The sequence below is a fragment of the Oncorhynchus mykiss genome, chromosome 10 (genome assembly GCF_013265735.2).
Source record: "Oncorhynchus mykiss isolate Arlee chromosome 10, USDA_OmykA_1.1, whole genome shotgun sequence".
Taxonomy (NCBI): Eukaryota; Metazoa; Chordata; class Actinopteri; order Salmoniformes; family Salmonidae; genus Oncorhynchus; species Oncorhynchus mykiss.
The window spans coordinates 42,793,628-42,811,265 of NC_048574.1; the positions used below are offsets into that span (position 1 = coordinate 42,793,628).

At 44.3% G+C, this 17,638-nt stretch overlaps 1 protein-coding gene across 1 annotated transcript in view; it reads left to right on the top strand.

Moving 5' to 3' along the window:
• The window catches only part of LOC110533114 (neuroligin-2), a 70,882-nt gene extending 53,463 nt beyond the window's left edge, over positions 1–17,419 (top strand). Inside the window, 6 exon segments of the mRNA XM_036990359.1 lie at positions 10,912–11,097; positions 13,786–14,051; positions 14,204–14,357; positions 15,765–16,131; positions 16,352–17,204; positions 17,207–17,419. Coding sequence (XP_036846254.1) covers positions 10,912–11,097; positions 13,786–14,051; positions 14,204–14,357; positions 15,765–16,131; positions 16,352–17,204; positions 17,207–17,281 — 1,901 coding nt within the window. The 3' untranslated portion in view covers positions 17,282–17,419.
• The last annotated feature ends 219 nt before the right edge of the window (positions 17,420–17,638 follow it).

A 17,638-nucleotide genomic window follows, 5' to 3' on the forward strand; every position in this document is an offset into this window, starting at 1 on the left:
AGTCATTTGAGAAACCAAGGCTATTGAGTCTGCCGATGAGAATGCAGTGGTTGACAGAGTCGAAATCCTTGGCCAGGTCGATGAATACGGCTGCACAGTACTGTCTTTTATCAATGGCAGTTATGATATCGTTTAGGACCTTGAGCGTGGCTGAGGTGCACCCATGACCAGCTCGGAAACCAGATTGCATAGTGGAGAAGGTACGGCGGGATTCAAAATTATCGGTGATCTGTTTGTTAACTTGGCTTTCGAAGATTTTAGAAAGGCAGGGCAGTTTGGGTCTAGAGTGTCTCCCCCTTTGAAGATGGGGATGACCGCGGCAGCTTTCCAGTCTTTGGGGATCTCAGACGATATGAAAGAGAGGTTGAACAGGCTTGTAATAAGGGTTGCAACAATTTTGACTGAACATTTTAGAAAGAGAGGGTCCAAATTGTCTAGTCCAGCTGATTTGTAGGGATCCAGATTTTGCAGCTCTTTCAGAACATCAGCTGTCTGGATTTGGGTGAAGGAGAAGCGGGGGGGACTTGAAAAAGTTTCTGCGTGGGGTGCAGAGCTGTTGTCCGGGGTAGGGGTAGCCAGGTGGAAGGCATGGCCAGCTGTATAAAAATGCTTATTGAAATTATCGATTATCATAGAGTTATCTATCGGTGGTGACAGTGTTTCCTAGCCTCAGTGCAGTGGGCAGCTGCGAGGAGGTGCTCTAATTCTCCATGGTCTTTAGTGTCCCAAAACGTTTTGGAATTAGTGCTACAGGATGCAAATTTCTGTTTGAAAAAGCTAGCCTTAGCTTTCCTAACTGACTGTGTATATTGGTTCCTGACTTTCCTAAAAGTTGCATATCGTGGGGACTATTCGATGCTAATGCAGAACGCCGCAGGATGTTTTGTGCTGGTCAAGGGCAGTCAAGTCTGAACCAAGGGCTATATCTGATCTTAGGTCTAAATTTTTTAAATGGGGCATGCTTATTTAAAATGGTGAGGAAAGCACTTTTAAAGAGAAACCAGGCATCCTCTACTGACGGGATGAGGTCAATATCCTTCCAGGATACCCGGGCCAGGTTGATTAGAATGGCCTGCTCTGTGAAGTGTTTTAGGGAGCGTTTGACAGTGATGAGGGGTGGTCGTTTGACCGCAGACCCATTACGGACGCAGGCAATGAGGCGGTGATCGCTGAGATCCTGGTTGAAGACAGTGGAGGTGTATTTAGAGGGCAAGTTGGTCAGGATGATATCTAAGAGGGTGCCCATGGTTACGGATTTAGGGTTGTACCTGGTAGGTTCCTTGATCATTTGTGTGAGATTGAGGGCATCTAGCTTAGATTGTAGGACGACCAGGGTGTTAAGCATATCCCAGTCAGGTCACCTAACAGTACAAACTCTGAAGATAGATGGGGGGCAATCAATTCACTTATGGTGTCCAGGGCACCGCTGGGGGCTGAGGGGGGTCTATAACAAGTGGCAATGGAGATACTTTTTTTCTGGAAAGGTGGATTTTTAAAAGTAGACCCAGATATTCCAGCAGTCTATTGTACACTACGCTATAATTCAAAATGGTAGCACAGTGACTCTTTCCAATTTGTTCTATGATGTATTTACATCCATATATGATTTGGTTTTACCTTCAACATAAATTGATGTCAAATTGATAGATTTACAGTGTTCAGCCTTTTATAAAACTATATACATTAACAAGGCATTACATCATTTTGAGTCAGTACTTATCAGTTTTGAGCAGTTTGATTGTAATAGTTTTCAAAGTGATAGTTAATTGTATTGTTATCAAATGACATGAAAATCATAGAAAAAATGTATTAAATATTACATTTGGAAAAGCAGATACTTAGATTGAATGTGTATCCAAATTGAAAATTGTGTCGCCGTAAAACCCCCTAAAAATATTCATGCCTTTTGCGGCCTGTGGCCGTTGTGCCCTCGTGCAAAATATAATAATTTGAATTCTATTCTCCCTGAGTGCTGCTTGCGCCGAAGCACCTCTCACTCACATGGCTCTCCATCATGTGATTGGGTCTTTCTCACAGGCTACAAGTGAAGACAGACACATCGGGGACGCAACTGCGCACGTCCTTATCCAATTTTGAGGTGCATATTGAAGATATTGGAAGAACTGTTCACATGTACTTTTCGTCAGCCAAGAACATAAGTAGGCCTAACGAACAGCAAAAGCATTAGCCTATGTCAATCTACTATCCCCCATAGTAGAAAAGTTTACCTATTCTGTGCAATAAATAAATATTCCAAACATACTAGTCTGAGACAGTATATTAGTCTGGGACAGTTGTGGGATGCGATAGATCCCAAATTAATACAACCACTAGCATCAAAAAAACGTTTTTACGCAATGAGGCTGACGTAGCAGATCAGAACATTTAGCCTAAAATGTTGATAAATTATTAGGCTATTTCTTCACATTATAAGCGCATGTAACGGCCGTTGGCGGTGGAAGAAGAGGAGGACCAAAGCGCAGCATGGTAAGTGTCCATGTTAAATGTATTCAATAACTGAACACTGAAACACAAAGTAAACAAAAGAACAACCGAAACAGTCCTGTCTGGTAGAGACACAGAGACAGAAAACAACTACCCACAAATCAAGTGGGAAAAACAGGCTACCTAAGTATGGTTCTCAATCAGAGACAGCAATTGACAGCTGCCTCTGATTGAGAACCATATCAGGCCAAACACATAGAAAACCAAAACTAGAACAACACATAGAATGCCCACCCCAACTCACACCCTGACCAACCTAAACAAGAAACATAACAAAGGAACTAAGGTCAGGACGTGACAGCGCAGCAATGCGTACACAGCAGAACAAGCGCGAATGGCCAAATAGCAGAAATACACAATTATCAAAAGTGACCGATTTTTTTGTTTTTGTTTTTTATGGTGAAAAATATCTTCCCCCAAACTTGAAACTCATGTGTTGCATATGTATGCAAGTTATGCTCTATACCCCTTGTAAAGTGGATTAATGTGCTTAATTTTAAGAAGTTATTTGGCCACTTCATTTGTGATTCAAACCTTATCAAAACATATAGGCCTATGGGCTAGGCTACATGAGGTGTGCAAAAAAAAAATACATGTAATCTATGCACTTAAATAGCAAATGGAAGATGATTTTCCCGTGGTTCATTTTCATGCCAACCAGGAAGGCTATACTCCTGTTGTAAAGATAAGCAATATGCTTAATATTAGGAAGGTTAAGAAATAAATATAGTAGGTCTAGCCTATAGAAAATGGCTGTCAGTCAAAACCCATACAGAGCTATGAAGCGCAGAGCCTGAGCTCTGACGTCATTTACATAATCTTACTTTCAGCCACTGCGTTCCAGTTTGTGCTTATCAGTACCCAAATCTGCCATTTACAACCCGTATATGGGTATGCGTGTAAAAGGTTACCATCTTAGAAAGTAGTAGAATGTTACAATGTAGTATTAGTGTAGTAGTACAGTACTAACATCTTGATAACTAAAATATATATTATAACATCCTTTAAAAGTAATAAACTACTGTGCCTTGCAAAAGTATTCATCCCCCTTGGCATTTTTCCCATTTTATTTTTATTTGGATTTCATGTAATGAACGTACACATAATAGTCCGAAGTGAAATGAAAAAAATTACTTATATATTTTCAAATACATTGAAAATTGGTGCATGCATATGTATTCACCCCCTTTGCTATGAAGCCCCTAAATAATATCTGGCGCAACCAATTACCTTCAGAAGTCACATAATTAGTTTAATAAAGTCCACCTGTGTGCAATCTAAGTGTCACATGAGCTCAGTACATATACACCTGTTCTGAAAGGACCCAGAGTCTGCAAGACCACTAAACAAGGGGCATCACCAAGCAAGCAGCACCATGAAGACCAAGGAGCTCTCCAAACAGGTTAGGGACAAAGTTGTGGAGAAGTACAGATCAGAGTTGGGTTAAAAAAAAATCTGAAACTTTGAACATCCCACGGAGCACAATTAAATCCATTATTAAAAAATGGAAAGAATATGGCACCACAACAAACCTGCCAAGAGAGGACCACCCACCAAAACTAATGGACCAGGCAAGGAGGGCATTAATCAGAGAGGCAACAAAGAGACCAAAGATAACCCTGAAGGAGCTGCAAAGCTCCACAGCGGAGATTGGAGTATCTGTCTGTAGGACCACTTTAAGCCGTACACTCCACAGAGCTAGGCTTTATGGAAGAGTGGCCAGAAAAAAAGCCATTGCTTAAAGAAAAGAATAAGCAAACACGTTTGGTGTTCGCCAAAAGGCATGTGGGAGACTCCCCAGACATATGGAAGAATGTACTCTGGTCAGATGAGACTAAAATTGAGCTTTTTGGCAATCAAGGAAAATACTATGTCTGGCGCAAACCCAACACCTCACATCACCCCGAGAACACCATCCCCACAGTGAAGCATGGTGGTGGCAGCATCATGCTGTGGGAATGTTTTTCATCGGCAGGGACTGGGAAACTGGTCAAAATTGAACGAATGATGGATGGTGCTAAATACAGGGAAATTCTTGAGGGAAACCTGTTTCAGTCTTCCAGAGATTTGAGACTGGGACGGAGGTTCACCTTCCAGCAGGACAATGGCCCTAAGCATTCTGCTAAAGCAACACTTGAGTGGTTTAAGGGGAAACATTTAAATGTCTTGGAATGGCCTATTCAAAGCCCACATCTCAATCCAATTGAGAATCTGTTGTATGACTTAAAGATTACTATACGTCAGTGGCACCCATCCAACTTGAAGAAGCTGGAGAAGTTTTGCTTTGAAGAATGGGCAAACATTCCAGTGGCTAGATGTGCCAAGCTTATAGAGACATACCCCAAGAGACTTGCAGCTGTAATTTCTGCAAAATGTGTCTCTACAAAGTATTGACTTTGTGGGGGGTGAGTATTTATTCCTGCTCAAGTTTTCAGTTTTTTTTGTCTTATATCTTGTTGTTCCACAATAAAAAATATTTTGCATCTTCAAAGTGGTAGGCGTGTTGTGGTAGGCGTAATTCCAGGTTGTACGGCATCAAATAAGGAAAAATGCCAAGGGGGGTGAAATGGGGCTGTCAATGTCATGTCGTATCCATCAAAATCCAAGGATTTGGTACAGAAAACCTTTAGTACCAAGACACTGGGGGGGAATGATAAATAAAATAATTTGGCCATGAACTTTCAGTAGATTAGGAACTGATTCCATTGTAAATTCATAACACACAGTTATTGTCACGTATACTCACTCTCCGGCCTCTAGGTCGTCAGGCTGCTGATTATCCCGCACACCTGTCACCATCGTCTCGCGCGCCTCATGAAACTCACCTGGTCTCTATCACCTCCTTGATTATCTTCCCAAAATCTGTCACTCCCCTTGGTTCTTTCCTCAGGTGTTATTGACTCTGTTTTCGTGTCGGTGCGTTGTTTGTGTTTCGTGTTCATTGTTCCTTGTATTTATTACAACACTCACTCCCTGAACTTGCTTCACATGAATGACAAAAGAAAGTATAAATGAAAGCATGCTGAAAACAAATCTTTAAAAAAAAAATGCAACTGTAACAGATGCTACAAACAAAATCCATATCGAGACAACCTGAGACTAGCTGATTTATGGAAAAACACAAATATAAACACTTGTGTGTTTTTGTCTGAATGATTGTTCAGTTGTGTGATAAAGCACATGAAAAACATCGACTAGATAATGATATGCTCACCATTTCTTGTCTTATTAACTACCATGTTACCCAATAGCAAAAATATAACATAGACATTTCAAAACTGTTATTTTTGAAGTGCTGAATAGAAAGAATAGTACATGGTAAATATATAATATTCCATGCAGTATTTGACTATAACTTGACATGCAATTGTTATTATTATTTCTATCCTCGGCAGGTTGTATTCCAGTCTTACAATCTCATTCTCCTTGTAAAGAAAAGTATTGTGAAGCATTTGGCTGCTTTAAAAACGTTGCACGGTGTTGTATGTCATTTCTGCCCTCCATGCAACACCACAAGATCGCCTTTTCTTATATGACTTGTCAACTGATACAGTATCGCCTGTCTCGCTCCTTGAAATGCATCAGCTTACGAAGTATCAATGGCATTCAGATAATGAGTGGAATATATTGTTAGATATAACCCAGGTTTTTCAGCAGTGCACTGTACACTTTAATTCCAAATTGTAGCACGTAGTGACTCTTTCTACTTTGTCCTATGATGTAGTATTTTAAGCCACATCCAGATATGATTTGGTTTTACCTTCCAACATAAATTGACTCAAATGTATACATTTATGAGGTAAAAATATAGAAATGTACGGTGTACAGCCGTTATCAAACTATATCCGTTAACTAGGCATTACATACTTTTGGTTCGTTACTTATCCATTTTGAACAGTTTGATTAACTGATAGTAAATCATATCAAAAGTGAAGTGAATATTGCATTTTGAAAAGCAGACACTTAGATTGAATGTGTATCCAAATTGAACGAGTTATTTGGTGCAGTGAATGTGTTTGTTGTACTCCGTCAATTGAAAATGTGCTTAGAGTTTTGAAACATGAGACATTTTGATGATCAGATTTAAAATCTTTGTGCTCAGAGTTGTGAAAATATTTCATAGAAAAATTGCACCAAAGTGAACTTCCAAGGCTCTGTGAAGTCCAGCCAACTGCTTGTTGATTCCCCACTGGGCCAGGTGTGAATGCTCTGGGAGCCCTAACACCGTACCCAAACTGGCCGCGCGCAAATTGATTTTGTCACCCCACACCAAACGCGATTATGACACGCAGGTTGAAATATCAAAACAAACTCTGAACCAATTATATTAATTTGGGGACAGGTCAAAAGCATTAAATATTTATGGCAATTTAGCTAGCTAGCTTGCATTTTCTAGCTAATTTGTCCTATTTAGCCAGCTTGCAATTGCTAGCTAATTTGTCATGGGATATAAACGTTGAGTTGTTATTTTACCTGAAATGCACAAGGTCCTCTACTCCAACAATTAATCCACACACAAAACTGTCAACCAAATCATTTCTAGTCATCTCTCCTCCTTCCAGGCTATTTCTTCTTTGGACTTTATATGGCGATTTGCATCTAACTTTCATAATTACCATGACGACCGACCAAACTGAGTTCAACTTTCAATCACCCATGTGTGTATAACCAATGAGGAGATGGCACGTGGGTATCTGCTTCTATAAACCAATGAGGAGATGGGAGAGGCAGGACTTGCACCACGTTCAGCGTCACAAATAGAACTGACTTCTATTTTAGCACTTGGCAACGCAGACGCTTGTTGGCGCATGCGAGCAGTGTAGGTGCAATAATTGAAAAACATGTATGTTTACATTTATTTTGCCATGCTCGCACACGCGACGTAAGCGGTGTGGTCAGCATGTAAGCCTCGCCCCAACCGGTTTGATTACAATGCTGGATTTCAGCCCAGAACCTAAAACGCACCTCATTCAAAACGGTTTCAACTGGCCCCCCAACCAAAACCCTACCCTCAACACCAGAACTGTTTCAACATGGCCAACCCCCTCCTCTCGTCTCCACCCCACAAAATGTATCAAAAGGCACAATAGACCTTAGTTCCTCAAATAGTTTAATACACTGCCCCTGATCAACGGCATAACACATCTTTGTCCCACAACTGACCAAGGACTCTACTTGATTAAAAGCATCAAGTCTTTTGTCTTACATATAGCCCAAAACACTACCCCCAGGATCACAACAAGCCCCTCACACCTGGGTACACACATACACACACACACACACACACACACACACACACACACACACGGCAGCAGAACGTACATCAAAGTAATCCATATCAAAGTAGTCAGATCAAAGGTGTTTACATACAACATGTGGCGACCACGTGCTTATCTAATTTAATGACCTGATTTGATCACCGCCTGACACGCCCACCTCATGAATCATGAGGTGTGAAATACAGTTTTCACAGAACAAATCAACTATTCACACACACTGACAGCTCTGTCCTTGGAACAGTGAACACTGCAGGCTTTTACTGAGCCACTGTAATGGAGAACAGCACATCACTACTCCTAATTGGCACTCATAGCTCTGACTCCACTCATAGCCAACTGTTTCAGTGTGTGTGTGTGTGTGTGTGTGTGTGTGTGTGTGTGTGTGTGTGTGTGTGTGTGTGTGTGTGTGTGTCATTGCTCATAGTTCATGATTAGAACATACAATTCAATCCCACACATACCAGGTCTGTATGATTTATAAAGTTATTTAAGTTATGCAAGCTACAATTAATTAATGATAATGGTTTCTCACCGTCTCCCCTGAAGAAGAAACATCAATCATTCACAATATAAGACTTGAGAATTTTAAACAACCATCATATTGGTATGTGGTGGTAGGGTATTACCAGCAGCTGTGATGGTATTACCATGGTTCCAGTAGCAGGAAGGGGTAGTTTTTCATGAAGTGTTGTCTGGTGGATGCTTAGAGAGCTCTTCGTCTCATATTTTTCATTTCTGTTCAAATCACTCTCAATCTAGTGCTCTCTAGCCTTCATTTATGTCTCTCTCCTCTTTCTTTCTCTCTGCCAGATCTCTCCTTCTCTCGCTCTCCGAGGTTGAAGACTCTCCTCACAGTTCCTTGGCCATTACCTAAAGCGAGTATTGAATATGCATGAGTTCGGCCCCCATAAACTGCTGCTCTCAGCTCTAAAGTCGGCAGGAAGCCCAACTTAGCAGACAGGAAGAGTATGGAAAAGAAAACAGAGGGAGAGAGAGCGGCAGGAGGAGGAGGAGAGAGAGAGACTTATCTTAAATATTGGCAGATAACCATATTCCCTCTTACCCAATCAAAGGCAGTGGGGAGAAGCTCATGTGAGCATGCAAGTGTCTCTGACTCTAAGTCCATGTGTGTGTGTCTAGATCTCTGTGACTGTAGCTCTGGCCGGTTGCCAGGCAACAGAGGCAGGCAGACAGTTCAGCACATGGATGTTATGAGAGCTGACACATCTTCACACCTCTGGCCCTGGCCAGCAGCACGGGTCACAGTTTAAGGGTCGTAGGGTCACTGAGTCACAGGAGGCCAAGAGCTTTCGCTCGCACAGGGGTTAGAGGTCAGATTATTTTGGTCTCTTTTCTTTGACTTTGGTGCCGGGGATAGTTAAGCAGCAGTGGATGAGTGAATAGCTGCATTTCATATGTCTTTGTTCCTCTGTCTCTCCCCAGGCCTCTCTCTCCCTCTCTCTGCCCTTTGCTCCTTACAAACAGGGCTACCGAGAATACAAAACCCTCTCCCGGAGCCATGGAAGGATTTCACCATATTTTCCCATGTAGTTCCTTGTACTGTAGTTCCTGGAGTGGTGTTTTCCTTGATCTGCATGGTGTGGAATCATGGAGGCAAGATGGCATGCTCTGCTCAAGGACAATCAATTACACAACACGCTTAGCTAGGATTCTGTTACTGACACATCATGATCCATTTAATCTGCCTGTCAAGGTCATTATTCAGGCAATAATACAGTTTTTGGCAAAACGCTGTATAATATGTATAATCACCGATCGCAGAATGCCACTTCCTAGCTATCAAATCCCTTTTCATAAAGTCATGTCTAACACATGTCAGTTCACACGTGTGCTCCTCTCCTGGTACAGTTGTAGCATGTCAGTACCACAGGTATTAATCACTGCCGGCATTGTTTACAATCCACCCAGTAACTATCAAGTCCAAACTACCAATTAACCAGCAGACAGTGATGCAGGCAGACAGGCAGAGAGGCAGGCCGATGAGTGTGTGTATGTCTCGTAAAGCAGTAGCTAGGCCTCAGACCCACAGATAACAGAGTGCTGCTCTGCTACCAGTGTGCCCAGGGTTTTATGTGAAAACACCAGCAACACCAATTAGCTGTCCAACAATGATGGTGAAGGAGATAATGGGTTTATGAAGTGGTAACAGGTTTATATATACAGTATATATATATATATTTTTTTACCATTTTTTTTTAAATATATATATATATATATATTTTTTTTTATTTATTTTTTTAATTTTTTTATGTATTTTTTTTTTATAGATATTTATAGATATATAGCATATATTTATAGATATATAGCATATATTTATAGATATATACGCTATATATATAAATATATATATATTTGTTGCATTATATATATATATATATATATCCACAGTGGGGCAAAAAACGTATTTAGTCAGCCACCAATTGTGCAAGTTCTCCCACTTAAAAAGATGAGAGGCCTGTAATTTTCATCATAGGTACACTTCAACTATGACAGACAAAATTAGGGAAAAAAATCCAGAAAATCACATTGTAGGATTTTTAATGAATTTATTTGCAAATTATGGTGGAATATAAGTATAGGAAAAATGCCAAAGGGCGTGAATACTTTCGCAAGCCACTTGCACTCATTTCTTCCTCTATATTGGAAGCATATGAAACGTGTCTCCTGTGCCTCTCCTAACGAGCTCTCTTTACTGCGTTCATTTAACGACATGGGTATTAAAAATGAGTGTCATTGCTTTTATCAGATAATACAGTGCTTGACTAATTTAGCAAAGTTTCTGTTAAAGCACTTGAGGATGCTAACGAGCTGCAGCCTCGTAAATACCCAGGCCACTGTCACCGAATGCTGCTGCCATCTTTGTTTGTGGAGAACAGAAAAAGACCCGGATGAAATATTAAATTATTTGGTATTCTCTCCTTGAATCTCTTCCTACTCCTCTTCAACTAACCCCCTTCTGCCTTCTTATTTCTTCCTCGCTCTCATTCTGCTCTCTTTCTTCTCTCATTAATATTCCCTCTGTCATCGAATCACCCTTGTCACCCTCACATGCCTCATCCCTCCATCCCTCCCTTCATCCCCCTCTCTCTCGCTCTCTGTCCTGCAGGGTTTCTGAGTACCGGGGACCAGTCAGCCAAGGGGAACTATGGTCTGTTGGACCAGATCCAGGCTCTACGTTGGCTCAATGAGAACATTGGCCATTTTGGAGGAGACCCAGAGAGGATCACCATCTTTGGCTCCGGCGCCGGAGCCTCCTGTGTCAATCTGCTCATCCTCTCCCACCACTCTGAGGGTAAGGACCAGTCATCATCGTTTTAGTCATTAGCAACAACAGCAGCATAGCCAACATCATCAAAAATATTCATCAGTCATCCTCTATAATGACAGCGATCTCATCATCACCATCGTTGCTTTTAAAGCGCCTTGAGATGTATTTAGTTGTGTGTGACGTGTACTGAAATTCATTGTTTAGCTGCCAGGTACGGCCTACATGTAAACATGTAATAAACTGCTACTGAAACGAATCTAGGACAACAATCCCCACCGTCACTGTCAAACCTGTCATCGTTATCACAAACTGTCATTTTCATCCTCACTACCATAGCAACATCCAAGATGATTTTAAGTGTACTTCAGGTGTGTGTCACCAAGGAAACCCAGAAAGGTGTTCTTAAAGACAAACGTCCCTCTTGCCTCAGTTTCATAGTGTCTAACTGAGCAACAAGGTAGTATGGAATTGAACCCTAGGATGATGTGTGAATTTGAATGAGGTATAAAATTGGATATAACTTTCGGCCCGTGTGGATACGACTATCAGAAACATAGAATAGGTTTCGTAGAATCAGATCAATATGCACCAGACAGCTGTATGAATTTGACTTTGGTATAGGAATAGGAGTCTCAGTTTGTGTAGCTATCAGAGGGAGAGACTGGCGTGTGAGTCAGGACTTTGGGACTGTGTTAATATGGATGTGTGCCTGTGTATGTGAGACAGGTGTTTGACAGAACTCTAATGAGGACTGAAAATATGGATGTCTGTCTGAGCAGGAGAGAGCAGAGCTGAGCTGAGCTCAGGACTTGAGCCGCAGCTGAGACGAGTCTTAATTGATTTCATAGGGAGAGGAGCAGGGGAGGGGGCACTTGCAGAGGATGGGGGATGGAATGGAGGGGAGGGGGTCTTAATTATTAATGTCAGAATCTGCAGATGAAAACAGGGGGACAACAAGGCACTTTACATAACGGTGCAGCAGTTCTCTCTCTCTCTCTCTCTCTCTCTCTCTCTCTCTCTCTCTCTCTCTCTCTCTCTCCGTTTAACACAGCCACCAGTCAGTGTTAACGCCAACACGACTGTGTGCCGGGCCTGTCGCCATTTTCTTGTCGCTGCCTCCGTATGTGATGTGAGGAAACCAGCGGATTTGCCAAGCCTAATGTTTACAATGATTAAGTGGGGCTTTGGAGAGAGGCAGTGTACCCGGAACAGTGCTCCCTCCATATGTAATACTTCACGGTGCCACGGTGGTGGATCCTCCATCCACGCACAATACCCCATAATAACAAAGCGAAAACAAATATTTTTTTGTTGTAAAGGTATTTTAAAAAAATAAAAAAAACAGAAATACCTTATTTACATAAGTATTCAGACCCTTTACTATGAGACTCAAAATTGAGCTCAGGTGCATCCTGTTTCCATCGATCATCCTTGAGATGTTTCTAAAACTTGATTGGACATGATTTGAAAAAGCACACACCTGTCTATATAAGGTCCCACTGTTGACCGTGCATGTCAGAGCAAAAACCAAGCCGTGGCCGTGGAGCTCTGAGACAGCATTGAAGGTCCCTAAGAACACGGTGGCCTCCGTCATTCTTAGATTGAAGAAGTTTGGAACCACCAAGACTCTTCCTAGAGCTGGCCGCCCGGCAAAACTGAGCAATCTGGAGAGAAGGGCCTTGGTCAGGGAGGTGACAGAGCTCCAGAGTTCCTCTGTGGAGATGGGACAACCTTTCAGAAGGACAAACATCTCTGTAGCACTCTACCAATCAGGCCTTTATGGAAGAGAGGCCAGACGGAAGCCATTCCTCAGTAAAAGGCACATGACAGCACTCTTGGAGTTTGCCAAAAGGCACCTAAAGGACTCTCAGACCATGAAAACCAAGATTGCACTCTTTACCCTGAATGCTAAGCGTCACATCTGGAGGAAACCAGGCACTGCTCATCATCTGGCCAATACCATCCCTACAGTGAAGCATGGTGGTGGCAACATCATGCTGTGGGGATGTTTTTCAGAGGCATGGTCTGGGAGACTAGTCAGGATCAAGGGAAAGAGGAACGGAGCAAAGTACAGAGATGAAAACCTACTCAAGAGCGCTCAGGACCTCAGTCTGGGGTGAAGGTTCCCCTTCCAACAGGACAACGACTCTAAGCACACAGCCAAGACAACGCAAGAGTACCCTGAGTCCCTGAATGTCCTTGAGTGGCCCAGCCAGAGCCCGGATTTGAACCCGATCGAACATCTCTGGAAAAACCTCAAAATAGCAGTGCCGCGACGCTCCCCATCCAACCTGACAGAGCTTGAGAGGATCTGCAGAGAAGAATGGGAGAAACTCCCCAAATACAGGTTTGCCAAGCTTGCAGTGTCATACATAAGGAGACTTGAGGCTGTAATCGCTGCCAATGGTGCTTCAACAAAGTACTGATCAAAGGGTCTGAATACTTATGTAAATGTGATATTTCATTATTATTATTTTTATAAAGATTTACAAAGTTTTGAAACATGTTTTTGCTTTGTCATTATGGGTTATGGTGTGTAGATTGAGGGGGGGGGGGACTATTTAATCCATTTTGGAACAAGGCTGTAACGTAATAAAATGTGGAAAAAGTTAAGGGATCTGAAAACTTTCCAAATGCACTTTATATTTATACACTCAGGGATCTACACATTCTACACTACACTAAGTCCTCTGACCCTCTTGTGGCCCCCAGGGCTGTTCCAGAGGGCCATAGCCCAGAGCGGCTCAGCCATCTCCAGCTGGTCGGTCAACTACCGGCCCCTTATGTACACCAAGATCCTGGCTAAGAAGGTAGGCTGCAGCTACGGGGACACGGGCGACCTGGTGGAGTGTCTGAGGAGGAAGAGCTTCAGGGAGCTGGTGGACCAGGACATCCAGCCGGCCAGGTATCACATCGCCTTCGGCCCCGTGGTGGATGGAGACGTGGTTCCCGACGACCCCGAGATTCTCATGCAACAGGTCAGACTCAGCCTCTGGCTCCAGTCACCATTAAAAAAATACAAAATATCTGGATTCCTCAGTCTCTTATGTTAATGCGATTACTGTTGCTGTAGCAGTGTCTTTTTCTTCCTCCATTGTTCTGTGATGCTATGTGTGTGTGTTGCCACCAGGGGGAGTTCCTGAACTATGACATCCTGCTGGGGGTGAACCAGGGAGAAGGGCTGAAGTTTGTGGACGACAGTGAGGGGGATGATGGGATCTCTGCAGCTTCCTTCGACTACACCATCTCCAACTTTGTGGACAACCTGTATGGATACCCTGAGGGTGAGAGTTTGTTATAAATGTCCTCATACACACAAACATGTTAGCAGTGGTGGAAACAATACTCAATTGTCATACTTGAGTAAAAGTAAAGATGCCTTAATAGAAAATGATTCAAGTAAAAGTGAAGGTCATCTAGTAAAATACTAGAGTAAAAATCTAAAGTATTTTGTTTTAAATCTACTTAAGTATCAAAAGTAAATGCATTTGCTAAAATATACTTAAGTGTCAAAAATAGTATAAACCATTTCAAAATCCTTATATTAAGCAAACCAGACGGCACAATTTTCTGACGGATAGCCAGGGGCACACTCAAACGCTCAGACATCATTTTCAAACGAAGCATCTGTGTTTAGTGAGTCCGCCAGATTGGAGGCAGTAGGGATGACCAGGAATGTTCTCTTGATAAGTGTGTGAATTCTACCATTTTCCAGTCATAATGTAAGGAGTACTTTTGGGTGTCAGGGAAAATGTATGGAGTAAAAAATACATTATTTTCTTTAGGAATGTAGTGAAGTAGAAGTACAATTTGGCAAAAATAGAAAAAGTAAAGTACAGATACCCCAAAAAACTACTTAAGTAGTACTTTGAAGTATTTTTACTCGAGTACTTTACACCACTGCATGTTAGACACCCCCACAGGAGCAGAAGTAATGCTCCAGTTACCCGTGTGTGCTAAGAGTAGATATATATTTTATTTTACTATTGTTTAGTATTTCATTGCTGGCTATTCAAGGTCTCTCTGTCCCATCTCCTCCCCGTCTCTTGTTGCTCTCTTTCTATCCCCCTCTCTCTTTCTCTCCTCTGTCTTTCTCTCCCATCTGTTTTCCCCCATCTATCTCTCTCCCCCCTCTCTCTTTCTATCCCCCTCTCTCTTTCTCTCCTCTGTCTTTCTCTCCCATCTGTTTTCCCCCTATCTATCTCTCTCCCCCCTCTCTCTTTCTATCCCCCTCTCTCTTTCTCTCCTCTGTCTTTCTCTCCCATCTGTTTTCCCCCTCTCTCCCCCCTCTCTCTCTCTCCTCCCTCTGTGTGTGTCTCTCTCTCTCTGTCTCTCTCTCCCCCCTCTCTCTCTCTCTCCTCTCTCTGTGTGTCTCTCTCTGTCTCTCTCTCCCCTCCTCTCGCTCTCTCTCTCCTCTCGCTCTCTCTCTCCTCCTCTCTCTCTGTCTCTCCTCCCCTCTCCCCCTCTCTCTGTCTCTCCCCTCTCTCTCTCTGTCTCTCCCCCCCTCTCTCTCTCCTCTCTCTGTCTCTCCCCTCTCTCTCTCTCTCTCCCCCCTCTCTCTGTCTCTCCCCTCTCTTGCTCTGTTTCTCCCCCCTTTCTGTCTATGTCTCTTTCTCCCCCTCCTCGTTCTGTCTCTCTCTAATCTCTTTTGCTTGCTCTCTCCATTGCTCTCGGTCTGTCTCTGTCTCCAGGTAAGGACATCCTGAGGGAGACCATAAAGTTCATGTACACAGACTGGGCCGACAGGGACAACGGAGACATGAGGAGGAAGACCCTGCTGGCACTGTTCACAGATCACCAGTGGGTGGCGCCAGCGGTGGCCACAGCCAAGCTGCACGCTGAGTTCCAGTCTCCTGTCTACTTCTACACCTTCCACCACCACTGCCAGACGGAGGCCCGGCCAGAGTGGGCGGACGCGGCCCACGGGGATGAGCTGCCCTACGTGTTTGGGGTCCCCATGGTGGGAGCCACCGACCTGTTCCCCTGTAACTTCTCCAAGAATGACGTCATGCTCAGTGCTGTGGTCATGACGTACTGGACCAACTTTGCCAAGACCGGGTCAGTACTGGAGTTAGACAAGACCTAGACACGGCATTGAAATATCAGATTAGAAACTTTATCAGATGCATACAGTACATGCTCAATACTTGTGATAATCTTTTCTCTCTCTCTCTCTCTCTCTCTCTCTGTCTCTCTCTCTCTCTCTGTCTCTGTCTCTCTCTCTCTCTCTCTCTCTCTCTCTCTCTCTCTCTCTCTCTCTCACACTCCCTCCCATAAGGGATCCCAACCTGCCTGTACCCCAGGACACTAAATTCATCCACACCAAGCCCAACCGCTTTGAGGAGGTAATCTGGACCAAGTTCAGCTCCAAGGACAAGCAGTACCTGCACATTGGCCTGAAGCCCCGCGTCAGGGACAACTACCGGGCCAACAAGGTGGCCTTCTGGCTGGAGCTGGTGCCTCACCTGCACTCCATGCATGAGGACATCTACCCCATCACCACCCGCCTGCCGCCTGGAGGAGGAGGTCCCCGCGCCCACCGACCTGGCCCCCCTGGGGCACGCTCCACCCGCCACCCCGTCATCTCCACCAACCCCCCCGAACCCGAGCCAGACCCCTCCGAGCCGCCCCGCCGCAACCCGTTCCCTGACGAGATAAGGGACTACTCCACGGAGCTGAGTGTGACAGTGGCGGTGGGCGCCTCGCTGCTCTTCCTCAACGTGCTGGCCTTCGCAGCCCTCTACTACAAACGGGACAAACGCCACGAGCTGTTGCAGAGACGCCACCGCCGCTTGTCCCCGCAGCGCGGCATGGGCACCACCATGGGAGGGGTGGGCGCCCCGTCCCACAACGACCTGGCGCTGAGCCAGGAGGAGGAGCTCATGTCCCTGCAGATGAAGCAGCAGAGGGTGGAGATGGAGCACGGCATCGGCACGCCCCTCCCTTCCCGGGGTCTCCACGGCGACCTGGAGCCTCTACGGGCGCAGGTGGGCCCACCAGACTACACGCTGGCCCTGCGGCGGGCACCGGAGGACGTGCCGCTGATGACGGCCAACACCATTACCATGATCCCAAGCACCATCAGTGGCATGCAGCCCCTCCACCCTTTCAACACCTACCCCCCCGCCCCGCCCCCCCCCCCACCACCCCCACCCCTGGCCACAGCAACAACGCCCTGCCACACCAACACTCCACCACCCGAGTATAGGACCAGGCACAACCTGTGGTTCAGCAGAGATACAAACAAACACCACAGATGGATCCCCTCCTGTTCTTTCTCTCTCTCACTGGGATTATCCTCCAGCTTTTTCCTGGGACTCTTTTTCTGTGTTGCTTTTTTCTTTTTTTTTCTCTCTCTCTCTGTTGTTCTGTTCTCTGTCAATCTCCCCGTGAGGCTGTGCTGTCGCCCCCTACCGTTGGGACACATGGCTCAGTCTGACTCAGGCTGTGGACTGCTGGGACAAAGACCCATCATTACAACTAACACAACTCTATCACACATCCTCCAACCTGTTCATATGTCTGTACAATCTGTGTGTTTCACTCTCTTCCTCTCTCTCACTCT